Raw genomic sequence first — 15,644 nt, forward strand, 5'->3', positions numbered from 1 at the left:
TCAATTTAATTTAATTCAATTTTAATAATACTTCAAATTAAAATAAAAAAGTAAGAAAAAAACTTCAAAAACGTTATTGTCAAGGGGAAATAAATGTAATATAAAATGTAGCTGCAAGTAGCAATTATGGGGCTAAGCACTAGGCAAGGAAAGGAAAGGAGGTGAAGTGAGGCCAAGTATGACCCATACTAGGAATTTGTGCTCTGCATTTAACCCATCCAAGTGCACACACACAGTAGTGAACACACACACACACACACACACACACACACACACACACACACACACACACACACACACACACACACACACACACACACACACACACACCGTGAACACACACCCGGAGCAGTGGGCAGCCATTGCTGCGGGACCCGGGGAGCAGTTGGGGGTATGGTGCCTTGCTCAAGGGACTCACCTCAGTCGTGGTATTGAGGGTGAAGAGAGTGCTGGTTATTCACTCCCTCCACCTACAATCCCTGCCGGACCTGAGACTCGAACCCGCAACCTTTGAGTTACAAGTCCGACTCTCTAACCATTAGGCCACGGCTGCCCCCTCAAAAAAGCATCACGCCGGTTTCACACTGCACGCGTAAGCAGAGCAGAAGCAGCGCGCGTCCATTGGGCTTTCACACTGGCAGCGTTTGTCGCGCGCAGCTGAACCGCAGCTTGTGTACTGCAAATATAGACGACGAGTATCGTTCATTCGGTCCCGCATTTCAGGTGTTCTCCGACAACTGTCTGTCATGTGCATTGAATTGTGATATGGTTGTATGTTGTAGATTAAGTAGAAAATGAGAAACGCTAAAATATTGAATATATTTTTAGACAAAGATCTTAAAGGTCTTAATGATTACCGTTTAAGATAATTAAAGGCAACAGTTTTTCAATAACGAAAAGAATATGTAAAAGTATGATATTTGAGGTACTAATCGCCCCGGCTGTTGGGGCTAAAGGCACAATAATTTACAAGATAATTAATAGATGACTGACTTTTACATTTGTTGACTCATATGGTAGGCTATATATCATATTTTTTTTATGGTGGTTGTCCAACTTTGAGATAATGAAACTATCATATTTAAAAACATGATAAGACATATCATATAAAAATATAATTTGTTGTTACTACTGTAAATCTATATAAAATTATTATAGGATCTCCTTCAATACTTTCAGAATCTTCACTTTTAAAAATGATTTTGTTTCTGTATTTTAAAATATGTCTTATATTAACATTTTAATGGCAGTAATATAAATTTATTTATTCTTGTATATATCATAACAAGCAGAAAATAGTACAAACTTTGCTAAAGTGATTGTTTTGAACAAGTAGGCTAACTAGACATTATTTACAAAAAAAAAAAAAACATTATTTTTTACTGGTGAGCCATTTAAACCGTGATTGTGTTACATGTGATACATGATTTTATGGTGAAATTGTTATTTTTCGTGTTAATCAGGCCAGTTTTGATCAAGATCGATGCACTGTGGCTTTAACCCAGCGTAAGCGGCGCAGCAAAAATAGACTCGGCGCCAAAACGATCACAGCACTGACGCTTCTGCTCTGCTCCTGCTACGTGCTGCCGCGCCGTCCCTGCGTGCTGTGTGAATGCTCTAATCTGTTAACATGGGCGCCGAAAAAAATACGCGCTGCTTACGCCCTGCTTACGCGTGCAGTGTGAAACCGGCGTCAGGAAAGCATCAGAACAAGTGCAGCAAAATAGCCTGGCTAACGCTAAACCACGTCATGACAACATCATAATTCGTGGTCTGGGAACCACATGTTCATTTTCTCGTATTTGAGGCGTGGTTTACGAATGCCCAGAGCCGTTTATTGGGCACTACGAATCTCTATAAAATGCGCCTGTGTGTAGCTCATAGCCAATCGTTTCAATTATACCGGACGACGTATGTAGAGCGACAGAAATTCGACAAGGAAGAAGACGAAGAGTCAGAGAGTTGTGTGTACAACTAAACAACTAAACTACTTAGAACACTATCTAAGGCTGCATCGAAAGATAACTTTGCGTCAGCTGCCATGCTGGATCCATAGTCATAAACAAACTGCTTCGGTGAGTCATCGTCTTGCTGCTCCCTCCCCGTTCTGTGACTGGTTCCCTATCTGAGGTGAAAATTTGGTCCATGGACTGCAGGCTGCCTAGCAGCGTGAATAAAATCACGGGAAAACCCAGGCTAGCAGCAAAAGGGAATTAAAGCCATTTTAAAGTGATTTTAGTCAAAATGGGTGAAAATTCATAAAAACAACCACTAATACGATTTAATCGGTTATCACTTTCGACCACAAGGTGACACTGTATCAAAACGTTTTGAGTACTTTCAGGTCATGTCTCGATGGTATATACAGTACAAAGTTGTGTAATGGTAAACAAATGCATTCGTAAAATGTAGCATTTTCTATCATAATACTCTATTGAAGTCAATGGCAATTTCATGTTTTGTTTAATTATAGCTCCACCAAGAGGCACAATCCCACCAATTTTTTTATGCGTCCTTAGAGTGTGCTCGTACATATGTGTGTCAAATTTGGTGAAAATATGTCATTTTGTGTTGGAGTTATATACATTTTTATATATATGAGAAGAGAAAAAATGACCGATGGCTGTCTTTTTCACATTTTTTTGTCACTTACTATCAAAATTTTTGCAATTCGGCATTAGCATTTAGCCGACACTCTATGTTTTTGAATTTCCTACGGTGGTTTCGTGTCGATCGGAGTAACGGTTTCTAAGACATTTAATTGGCAAATGTTTTTTAAGCACTAAAATGCAACGTTGCAAAAACCATAAGGCAAAACCTGGCATGTTTGGTATCGCTGAACTCGGCAAGGATTCAGGAGTCAAAAAAGGTGACTCCCGTGAATATAAGTGGACCACACCCAAAGTTAAAAGCATGTGAATATTTGATTTTACCACTAGGTGGCTCAAAACTTCCCAGGCTCCTTAAGTGCATCGTGCTGATGACCCATACAGAGTTTTGTAATGATGTCAATGCGTTCAATGCACCAAATCTAAAGAGACCAGTTTTGTGAATTTTGGCAAAACCATTGAGAATTTATACTCAAAAAAGCGATTTTTCATATCTCCTGACAACTAGGTGGCACTGCGTCAAAACACTGCAAGTAGCCTCAGGTCATGCTTGTTATAACACACACCAAGTTTGGTCTCAATACGCCTAACCATTATGGAGATGTAGCCTCACATCCATTTTTGCATGCTTTTTGTAGAATTCGTTTGTGTGTTATTTTTAGAACAGTTTGACTAATCAACTTGAATTCCATAAATTTTTGCCAGCATGGTCTAAAGATGATCTGAGCCAATTTTGGTGAAAATCAGACAAACCGTCTAAGACGAGTTTGAAAAAGTAGGTTTTACGAACCATCAAATAATAGAAAAAAACTAAACCGTATGACTCGGCATGACCCAAGGATTCAGAGAAAAAAAAGAATTTTGTGCCTTACTTTTCAAAAGTTATTAGCATAAAGAAAGTAAAATTTTGGACAAGTGGTGGCTCTAGAGAGTTTGAGTTAGAGACTCCAAACTTGCTATGGTTAATGTTAAGACTGTCCTCTATCAGTGTGCCAAATTTTACAACTTTCCCGGCCATAGACTCAAGAGCGGAAAAAATGGAAGAAGAAGAAGAACGCCAATGGATACAATAGGTGCCATTGCACCTTCGGTGGCCCCTAATTAAGTTATTAAATAAATGTAAAAAAAAAAAAAAAAAAAATGCAAATTTGGGACTTCATTTTTGAATAAAATATAACTATTTTGAAGACCTAGACATTTTTGTTTTTCCCAACTTTATATTTACCCCAAAACATTACACTTAAAAATATTCTGTTTGATTTTACAGTGCACAGTAAAGTTTTAGTAAACAGCAGGGTGCCCTACCAGTCATCTGAGCAAATCATGAAAACTTGGATTTGTATGGGACGGATAGCTGACCTTGACTTTCTACAAAAAGTTGTGTCAGCCAATTTCCCTTAATTGTACCGGGATCTTCCCGAATACATATTGCCTTCCTGCACTGCATATTAATCACTCAAGTGATGCAAAAAGGCTTAGAACCACGTTTCCTCGGCATGAAAAGAACACTGAATAGATAAAACAGTCAATTTTATACTGAGCTTAGCAAATGTTATGGCTATAATAAAGAGCAGGCTACATATAAAAAAAAAAAAAAATAATAATACACAGTTATTAGGATGAAAATACCAACAGGTTTAACTTCTACTTCTACACAATGGCATCTTTGATGATATTTATGTGTAATGTATGAATGGAGAGTCAACTTACAGTACGGGCATCCGTAGATTTCGAACCTGAGGCCGATCCGTCCCTCTTCACTCCAGTCTAAAGGAATGATGCGCAAATAACGGGCCACAATGGGGTTTTGCAGGTCATGCCGAACCACACTCTCTGTGTTGGAGTTACCTGCAAATGCCTGCAAAACAGATGCAAAGTATGTTACTTGACCTGTTTTAACTTAAAACTATGGAAGCCCATTTCTGCCACTAAATAATAAATAACAACAGGTAATAGCGACTTTTTAAATCAGCGACAAATCACTTATTTTTTTCTCAGAATTGTGAGATATAAACTTGCAATTCTGACTTTTATTTTGCAGTTGCTAGTTCACGTCACAATTCTGACTTTTTTTTTTCTCAGAATTGTTTTTATATCCTGCAATTCTGACTTTATAACATACAGTTTAAAATAGTTTCTATCTCACAAATCTGACTTTATAACTCAAATTCTGACTTTTTTCTCAGATTTACGAGTATAAATTGTCCAATTTTTAATAAGGTCAGAATTGCAAGATATAAACTCACAATTGTGTATTATAGGCCCGGTTTCTTTTATAAAAATGCCTTAGAAGAAAACATTACAGATGTGCATCTTGAGACACAACAATGGCACTGACATATTTTAAGTTGTCAAAGCAAGATATCTTCAGTTGAGATGGCTCAAAGATGCATTTTAGTCTGGGACTAGCCTGGAGTATGAATTGCTAGATATCTCACAAATGCAAGTTCACGTCACAATTCTGACTTGTTTTTTTCATCAAATTGTTTTTAGATCTTGCAATTCTGACTTGGTTTTTCACCAAATTGTTTTTAGATCTTGCAATTCTGACTTTAAAACTTGCAATTGCGAGTATATATCTCACATATCTGATTTTATAACTCAAAATTCTGAATTTTTTCATAGAATTTCGAGTTTAAGTTTCACAGTTCTGACTTTTTTTCATAATCACGAGTTAACATCTTCCAATTTCGACTTTTTCTAGCAACTGCGTGCTTGGATCAGCAACTCTGAGAAAAATTAAGAATGGCAAGATATAAACTCGCAATCATGAATTATAGTTAGAATTGCTAGATAGAAACTCGCAAGACGTTGCAATTCTGACTTTATAATTCACAATTGTGAGTAAAGGAGAAGTAAAAAATGTGAGATACAAACTCGCAATTGCAAGATTTAAAGTCAGAATTGTGACATGTTTTGCGAGTTGATATAAGCACGCAATTGGAAGAAGTAGAACTTGAAATTACAAAAAAATTTGGCTGTATCACACTTTTTTTTACTTTTTTCTCATAATTGCAAGTTTACATCTTTCAATTCTGACTGCTTATATCATGCAATTCTGAGAAAATTAAGTCAGAATTGCAGAATTGTTGATAAACTCACAAGGCATTTTTCACACAATTGCAAGTTCACATTTCGTAATTCTGACTTTTTTTCTCAAAATTTAAAGTTTAAATCTGACAATTCTGACCTCATAATTGCAAGTTTATATCACAGAATTTTATATCTTGGAATTTTGAATTTATTTCTCAGAATTGTGACTTCATATTAGTTTAAATCTTACAATTGTGACTTCTGACTTTTTTCTGGAAAGTGGTAGTTCACAGTTTTTTTTTCTCAGATTTGTGTTTTTATATCTCACAATTCTGACTTTATAACTCACAATTGCGAGTTTACAGCATGCTGTATCTCTCAATTCTGAGAAATTAAGAGAAAAAGTCAGAACTGCGAGATTTAAACTCTCAATAATAACTACTCAATAATGTGAAGTCATAAATCTGAAAAATAAAGTCAGTATTCTGAGAAATAAAGTCCAATTGAAAGATATAAGCACACAATTCTGACTTTTTTTCTCAGAATTGTGAGATATACTGAAAACTCGCAATCTAATAAGGCGATCTGTCATGACACAAAAAAGCCACAAAATGGTATTTATTGTTTAAATTTCTTTAAAAAAATGACATTTTAAAGCTAAGACCTTGTTTCATACAAGAAGTGACCTGCTCTGTCTTGTCTGTCGACATGTTATCAGTTTTCTCTGTTCTGCGGTATATTTTTCACTGCATAAGAACATGTTGTGTAGTGTGAGATTGACATTGTCAATTCGACAGGGTCGAACAAAAAGTTGCAGCTACCTTTTTTATTTTTTATTCAGTTGGAAAACAGGCTTTCATATAAAAATCATCTTGCACAAATAAAACTCTTTTGCAATTATTTATTATTACAATAATATTAATAATTGTTAATGTCACTTTCTCCCTACAGTTTCTTCTGTGAAACAGTTCAGGCAGATTTGTCTTAATCTAGTCTAATGTGGTTTAGAGAGATCTTCATGAAACTCTCTACCGTCCTGTGTCAGAAGCTATAACCACCAGACAAAAAACCCTAAAGCGACATGTAGGTGGAATCAAGTTGCATGGCTCTATGGTTCACGCTGACCCTACGCAGCTTCTTGTGTCACGCAGAGCAAGAAATTGATGCAGTCGGCCATTGAGTGGTGGGGAACTTCAGTCACCAGACCGACCATGTGGGATTGGCGATAAGAAGCTCAAGGCCACCAAACTGGAGTGATGCGGATTACAAAACTTGCACTTCCCCTCTAAGGAAACCACTATTATATGGACTTTATTGTACAACCGGGGATTTCTTGTCAGGAACATGCTGAACATGTCAATATTGGAGGCTCCATACGGTGGTCTGACTGTAATGTTTGAAGTGCTGATTACTGTGCTCTGTAGTGGCCGACTGGGGAGCGTTCACTTCATTTTTCATTGCGAAGAGAGAAAACTGAGTTGTTGTGAGGCGACAGTGTTTTATAGGTGGACCTGCTGGGCACAATGAGTAGGCTATTTCACAGAACACAGGGTTTTTTATACACGTCTCCACTAGTGGGCGCCACAGAAAAATTGCGAGAACAAAGTATTTTTTCTGTACTGTGCTTCTGTCTCTTTTTTTCTTAACAACAAGTGCATTTATTGTCGTAGAACATCTTTACAAAAACATCATTTACGAACAATTTTCAGACACGCACTCCAATTTTACTTCAGCGCCAGGTGCTAGTCAAACGAGCACTGGAAAGGTAGAGAAGACAAATGAGTTCAGTAGAACAACAGTGAACTGTGGTCAGATGAGATGTTGTCAGGCCATATGTCAATAAAAACAAATTGACCTGTCCTGTCAGTGGTTACACTGTGCTCGTAGCATGCACACTTCAAATGCACACACACATATTTGGTGGTAAAGTATTAGCAGCCAAATAAACTAATAACCCTGTTGCTGTGATGTCTATTAATAAAAAAAGAGGAAATCAATTTAGTATAAAGTGGTGAAAAGTACTATACAAACATACTACCAGTCAAATGTTTGGAACAATTACATGTTTTAATGTTTTTTTTTTTTTAAAGACATTTATATTATATTATATATAAATATATATTTCTATTTATATAAGGTTACATTTATTTGATTAAAAAAACAACTGTAAAAAGGGAAAAAAGAAAATATTGTAAAATATTAATGTTAATTAATAAAATGTTAATTTTAAATAAAACAAAACAAAAACATCTAATTATTCCAAACTTTTGACCAGCAGCAGTTTGTTCATGTCTTTTTTCTTCAATCATAAAGCAATTATGTTTCTTTGAGGAAAACATTTCAGAAATGTTCTCCATATAATGGACTTGTATGGTGCCCGTGAGTTTAAACTTCCAAAATGCAGATTAAATACAGCTTCAAATAATCCTACAACACTGTTTTACCTTTTTTGTAAAGTGTGTTTGACCTTCTTTGCACGTTCACTTTGTAAACACTGTGTTGGTACTTCTGCAGCGATGTAGGACAATTTTGAAGTTGGAGGAGAAAATTTGTTTTTCGAAGTGTCTTAAACCGGAGAACATGCGCATGACAGAGTTAGACAAGATGAGCATTTGTGGTAAAAAAGTGTACAAATTGTAAACTTTTTAATTTCGTTATATAAAACCTTTCTTCCTCCGCTGGGATCATTTAGGGGCCCTTGTTTCAGCGCAGATGTTCCTCGGACTTTGGATTTGAACCCTGGTTAACAAGCTTGTACAGCATCGTCAGAATAGGCTACATACAATTTGAACCCTGGTTAACAAGCTTGTACAGCATCGTCAGAATAGGCTACATACAATTTGTGCGTGTATTAGAAAACATAACGTTCTGTAGTTTATTTACTAATGGTTTAAAGGAGTAGTTCACTTTCAGAACAAATATTTACAGATAATGTACTCACCCCCTTGTCATCCAAGATGTTCATGTCTTTCTTTCTTCAGTCGTAAAGAAACGTCTAGGTTACGTAGGTAACCCTCGTTCCCTGAAGGAGGGAACGGAGATGTTACATGGGAACTCGCCTGAGAGTCCAATCACCTCTGAGCCTTATACAACAGGCCAATGAAAATTGGTGAGTGGAATTTGCATGCCAAGCCACTCCCCCGTACATACGGGTATATAAGATGGCGGCTGCAATACACTCATTTAGGTTTTTGCTGAAGAGCCGGATCGAGCCGCCGTCAGCGCGACGCCGGGCCCGTGGCAGGGGATGTAACGTCTCCGTTCCCTCCTTCAGGGAACGAGGGTTACCTACGTAACCTAGACGTTCCCCCTCAGTCGAGTCACTCCGACGTTACATGGGAACAGACCCTCTGGAACAGGACACGGCCCTGACGCCGCGTTACGCACAGACCCACATGCCAGCAGGCGGACGTGCCAGCAGGCAGATATGTAACGTAACCTTCCCAACGCCCTGGGAGCCAATAAGGGGGCCCCACAGGGATGCCAGAAGAACTGAAGCACGGGTTGGGGGGGCGGAGCACATGAAATTCTTCTTACACATGTGGAAATAGAGAAAATTCTATATATCCATAAGGCTAGGGATATACGAGGGAAACAGCGATCTTCTCTGCTGGAATAAATAAAATAAGCCACTGCCTGCGGGGCGAAGGAGACCCAGGCAGGAACACAGTCAGAAACTACTCCGCATCTAGCCCTGACTGCGGGGCATGGAGGACCCAGGGTTTGCCGGAGGGAACAATCTGGGAAATAGCGTACGGATCCACGTGGGAATGGCGCAGCAAGCCGACACCAGCCGTCCTCCCGCTCACCTGATGTCTATGTTAAGACACGGGAGGAGACGGCCTCTACGCGGAGGTTGTAAAACCTGGCGAAGGTGTTAGGTGTCGCCCAGCCGGCAGCTCTACAGATGTCCGCTAGAGAGGCGCCGTGCGCCAAAGAATAGGAGGACGCAACACTCCGAGTGAGCACACTTAAGGGGCATGGCTGTCCCTGGTACAAGTAAGACACGGAGATGGCATCTACCACCCAATGAGCCAACCTCTGTTTGGAGACAGCATTCCCTTTCTGCTGACCTCCGAAGCAGACAAAGAGTTGCTCAGTGCGTCTGAAGTGCCGAGTGCGGTCTACGTAGATACGCAAGGCACGGACTGGACACAGCAGCGCAGAAGCTGGGTCTGCCTCCTCCACGGGCAGAGCTTGCAGGTTCACCACCTGATTGCGGAAAGGCGTGGTGGGAACCTTGGGCACATAACCGGGCCGGGGTCTCAGGATAACGTGAGAATCACTGGGCCCGAACTCTAGGCACGTTTCGTCGACAGAAAAAGCTTGAAGGTCCCCTACCCTCTTGATGGAGGCCAGAGCCGTCAGGAGCGCTGTCTTGAGAGACAGGAATTTAAGCTCAACTAACGTGAGAGGCTCAAAGGGGGCTCCCCGCAGGCCCTGGAGGGCGACGGAGAGATCCCAAGAGGGAACGAGGCGTGGTCTGGGAGGATTAAGCCTCCTTGCGCCTCTAAGGAACCTAACGACCAGCGGGTGCTTACCTAAGGATGATCCATCCACTGCGTCGTGATGTGCGGCAATAGCGGCAACATAGACTTTGAGAGTTGAAGGGAACAGCCTGCGCTCCAACTTCTCCTGCAGGAAGGAAAGCACGGCTGCAATTGAGCATTTTTGAGAGTCTTCTCCTCGAGTCGACGAACAGACCCCACCTCAGTGCGTAAGCCTGCCTCGTGGAGGGGGCTCGGGACTGAGTGATCGTGTCTATCACAGCCTGGGGAAGGCCGGCGAGGTCTGACGTGTCCCGTCCAGGAGCCAGACGTGCAGGTTCCAAAGGTCGGGACGCGGGTGCCAAATTGTGCCCATCCCCTGAGAAAGAAGGTCTTTCCTCAAGGGGATTTTCCAGGGAGGGGCTGCCGCGAGGGAAAAGAGTTCTGGGAACCAGGTCCGGGTGGGCCAGTAGGGCGCAACCAGGAGAACCTGCTCCTCATCCTCCCTGATCTTGCACAGGGTCTGTGCAAGGAGGCTCACTGGGGGAAAGGCGTACTTGAGCCCCGGAGGCCAGCTGTGAGCCAGAGCATCCCTGCTGAGGGAAAAAAATACTGCTGGCAGTGGGAGGATTCGGGTAAGGCAAACAGATCTATCTGGGCCTTGCCAAAATGACTCCAAATCAGCTGGACTGTCTCGGGGTGGAGTCGCCATTCTCCAGGGAGGGTGGACTGCCGTGAGAGCTGATAGGCTGCACGGTTGAGTTCCCCCGGAATGTGAATGGCACGTAGGGATTTTAGCCACGTTTGACTCCAGAGGAGCAGACGGCGGGCGACTTGTGACATGCGAGGAGAGCGGAGACCGCCCTGGCGATTGATGTAAGCCACAGTCGCAGTGCTGTCGGTGCGAACAAGCATGTGCAACAACTCGAGGCAATTGATATGCCACTGCAGTCGAGGTACTGTCCAGGAGCCCGAAGCTGCCTGCCCGTTGCATACAGCACCCCAACCCGTGGCGGAGGCATCCGTGTAAACCACGATGTGCCTGGACACCTGTCCCAGGGGCACTCCGGCCCGAAGGAAGACAGGGTCTGACCACGGGCTGAATAGGCGGCGACACTGCGGGGAAACGCCAATCCGGAGTGTGCCACGGTGCCATGCCCGTCTCGGTAACCAGTGCTGAAGCGGTCTCATATGAAGCAATACGAGCGGCGTCACCGTGGCTGCAGCTGCCATAAGCCCCACGAGCCTCTGAAAAGTTTTGAGAGGAACCGCTATCTTGTGTCTGAACAACTCCAGACATCTCAGCACCGACTGCGCGCGCTCGTTGGTGAGGCAGGCTGTCATAGCGACCGAATCCAGCTCCACACCGAGAAAAGAGATCCTCTGCACTGGGGAGAGTTTGCTCTTCTCTCAGTTGACCAGAAGGCCCAGATGGCTGAGGTGCCGAAGCACCAGGTCCCTCTGATCGCACAACAGATCCCGCGAGTGAGCTATCAAAAGCCAGTCGTCGAGATAGTTGAGAATACGGATGCCTGTCTGCCAGAGGGGACAAGGCAGCCTCCGCGACCTTCGTGAAGATGCGGGGAGAGAGGGCCAGGCCAAATGGGAGCACCTTGTACTGATTCGCTCGACCCTCGAACGCAAACCGCAGAAGGGGCCTGTGGCAAGGTAAAATCGAGACGTGAAAGTAGGCGTCCTTCAGGTCGATGGCTGCAAACCAATCCTGGGGACGGATGCAAGTCAGCATACGCCTCGTCGTCAGCATCTTGAACGGCAGCCTGAGAAGGGACCAATTCAGGACTCTGAGATCCAGGATGGGTCTTAACCCACCACTCTTTTTGGGCACGATGAAGTAGGGACTGTAGAACCCTGACTTCATCTCGGCTGGAGGGACCGGCTCGATCGCATCCTTCGCCAGTAGGACTGCGACCTCCGCACACAGGACAGCGGCATGAGTGTCCTAATCGAGCCAGCCTTGCCTCATGTAGCTCAGCGGGGGACGGAGCAGGTTTTGGAGGGGCCGCGGGGGGGGGGGCGCCCTCGGCGACGAGCAGGCGGAGGTCGAGAAAGCGAGCTTTGTCGGCGTCTGCCATCTGGGCCAGAGTAAGCCACAGGTGTTGCTCCTGGACCATAGCCGTGGACATCACCTGACCAAGGGAACACGCCGTGACCTTCGTGGCCCGGAGGCCGAAGTCGATGGCGGCGCGGAGTTCTTCCATAAACCCCTGGTCAGAACCACCCTTGTGCAGTTGTTTAAGCGCCTGGGCCTGATAGACTTGAAGGGTGGCCATGGCGTGCAAGGCGGTGGCAGCCTGTCCAGCAGCGTGATAAACGCGGCCCGCAAGCGCAGACGAGCGTTCACACGCCCTGGATGGGAGATGCGGACGATCCCGCCAGGTGGCAGCGCCGCGTGGGCAAAGATGCACTGCCACGGCACGCTCAACCTGGGGAATCGCCACATACCCCCTGGCTGCCCCGCCATCGAGGGTGGCGAGGGGAGAGGAGCTGGGGCGGGACCGAGATGAAAATGGAGCCCGCCAGGTTTTAGTCAGCTCCTCATGCACCTCCGGGAAAAAGGGGACTGGGAGCCCTCCCAGAACCAATCATCAAGCCTAGAAGGATTGGCCGAAGGCGCCGGGGGCACCTCCAGACCGATCCCCTGGCGGCCCGGAGGAGCATAGCCGAGAGCTCGGTGTCCGCGTCAGACGGGGCGATCACCTCGAGAGGGGATCGCGCCGCCGAGGCGTCCGCCTCGCCCTCCGACTCTTCCTCTGATGCTGCGATAGACATCTCATCGTCTGCAGGAGCACCGAAGGAAACGCTCAGCCCCTAGGCGGGGAAGCGTACTGCTGCGGGAACTCGACAGGGTCACGCTGTGATGCAGAAGACCGCAGGGCTTTCTCAGCCGGCGGTGCATTCTGCACGGTAACTCTTAGGTCCCCCCCGCATCTCGCTGTGATGGCCGAAAAGCATTGACGGCTTAACGACTTACCGCGGAGGAAGGCGGGGGAGCCGGCTCGAGAACGAGCGGCGGGACCTCAGCGTGGCCATGGTCATGCGCTCGCAGTGCGGGCATGAACCATCCATGAGCGCTGCCTCAGCGTGTTCAAACCCTAGACACGTGAGGCAGAGCTCATGTCCGTCCGCAGAGGAGAGGAAACTACCGCATCCTGAAGCACATGGCCGAAAAGGCATTCTGAAAAGAACGTCTGAATCGGCCATGAGAAATTTACTCTTTTAGCTCCCGGTCTGCCAAGGAGAAGCCGCGGGGCGGCTGTGCACTCGACGGGGCTTGCTCGCTGGAAAGCAGACGGCTTGAATGCCGTTAGAACGGCAGCCCGCAGGAGGAACGCTGGTGGCTGCCAAACGGTCTCTTTTAGAACACTCTTTTAGTGGTTTGGCAGCACACCAGCAGGGAGAGAGAATGAACTCCGAAGAACTCTTGTAGTAGTAATAGCGGTGGTTGTAGTTAGGAGGCTTGAGCATGAATGGCTCTGAAAGCAAAAAGCCTGAATGAGTGTATTGCAGCCATCATCTTATATACCTGTATGTACGGGGAATGGCTTGGCATGCAAATTCCACTCGCCAGTTTTCATTGGCCTGTTGTATAAGGCTCAGAGGTGATTGGACTCTCAGGCGAGTTCCCGTGTAACGTCGAAGTGACTCGACTGAGGGGGAATGATGATTTTGAGGAAGTATTTCAGGATTTCTCTCCATATAATGGACTTCTATGGTGCCCCCGAGTTTGAACTTCCAAAATGCAGCTTCAAAGGGCTCTAAACGATCCCAGCCAAGGAAAGAAGGGTCTTATCTAGCAAAATGATTGGTTTAAAACTACCAACAAAGCATTAAAACTATTGGTTTTAATGCTTTGTTGGTAGGCTGCAATGTCTACTATGTTAAAAATGTTCAGTGTTAAGTAAATATTTCTAAATAGTTTTTTTGGTTTGTTTTTGTTTTGTTTGTTTTGTTTTTTAAAGCAAGACAAAACTGTAAAAAGCACATTTTTGGCTATTTAATTTATGCAATGGTTTGGCCAAAAGTTTTCATTTCGGTGCATCTCTACTATTTGCGCATTTATTTATTTGATAACACATTACAATAAGGTGTCATTTGTTAACATTAATTAATGTATTAACTAACTTGAACGAACAATGAACAATACATTTGTTACACTATTTACTAATCTATTTATTAACAAACATTTACAGATAATTTACTCACCTCGTTGTCATTCAAGATGTTTATGTCTGTCTTTCTTCAGCCATAAAGAAATTATGTTTTTGGAAATTCTCCATATAATGGACTTCTATGGTGCCCTCGAGTTTGAACTTCCAAAATGCAGTTTAAATGCAGTTTCAAGGGGCCCTAAATGATCCCAGCGGAGGAAGAAGGGTTTTATATAGCGAAATTAAAAAGTTTACAATTTGTGAAAAAAGAAAAAGAAAGACATTAACATCTTGGATGACAAGGGGGTGAGTACATTTTCTGTACATTTTTGTTCTGAAAGTGAACTACTCTTTTAAGCCCATTTCGTGATTTCAGTCATCATACAGTAACCAGCAACAACCACCCCTTTCTCTTCTCATTGAAGACATGCAATGTGGTACTAAACAGTCTCTCGAACAGTTTTAAATGCACCCACACCGCCGACATGTTTTCTGCATTAGTGCGCGCCTCTATTTGTTAGCGTCACATCATTGTTCGGTATAATTTGTTAGTTTTTTTTGTTTTTTTTGCTCATTCGGCCGAACACAGAAAGACTTTTTTTGGGGGGGCCGAATAATTGCATCCCTAATAAATAGTGATAGTCCACCCCAGTAATGTCACTGTGTATCAACAGTTTGTGCTCTAACTACATTTTGGCCACACAGTCCAAATAAAAAAATAAATAAATAAATAACATTTTAAATATCCACTGACCTATTTTTACTTCCATTGTGTTTTGAAAAGCTGATTAGTCCGCATAAATCTGCATTACTTCAGCCGACAAAATCCAGGCTAAAAGTTCTGCCTTCATGACCAGAATGACTCAATTTTATCGCTGTTAATTCCAGATCCAGACCTTAAACAGTCAGCGAGTGTGTAATTAGTTAGCCAAATGTGAAGTCACCCTGAGAGCTTTGCTGCCTGGCATGTTGTTTAATCAAGCACCTTCACAAAGGCCTGACGGAGATAGAGGCTGTCTTTCATTAGTGGAGAGTCCGGGTTTAGGCAGGAAGCCAGCTGTAACTATCATAAGCGACACATTCACTGGTTTCCCATGGTATAATTAAAGTTGCTTTTACTTATTTTGTGTCAAAGCTCCTGGGTCCCCTCTTCTTTCTTTAACAGCTTTGAACAGTCATCCTCTCTTCGCATATTTCTCGCTCTGAGAAAAGACACTGTTCTGAACTTTTTTTTCTAGCAGGAATAAAAGTCACCAGTCTAGAAAACAAACATGCTGGAATCATTACAACAGCAAATTAAGTAAAGCGTACAAGAATAAAACAAGTTGACCTTAAAACCATCCATC

General features: G+C 43.6%; 1 protein-coding gene across 1 annotated transcript in view; it reads right to left on the reverse strand.

Annotated features, from left to right (window-relative positions):
* Positions 1-15,644, reverse strand: part of cntnap2a (contactin associated protein 2a) — a 598,272-nt gene that overhangs the window by 303,274 nt on the left and 279,354 nt on the right. Inside the window, exon 4 of the mRNA XM_073831069.1 lies at positions 4,320-4,467. Coding sequence (XP_073687170.1) covers positions 4,320-4,467 — 148 coding nt within the window. The remainder of the gene's footprint in view (positions 1-4,319; positions 4,468-15,644) is intronic.

This window comes from Garra rufa, chromosome 24, assembly GCF_049309525.1.
Source record: "Garra rufa chromosome 24, GarRuf1.0, whole genome shotgun sequence".
Taxonomy (NCBI): domain Eukaryota; kingdom Metazoa; phylum Chordata; class Actinopteri; order Cypriniformes; family Cyprinidae; genus Garra; species Garra rufa.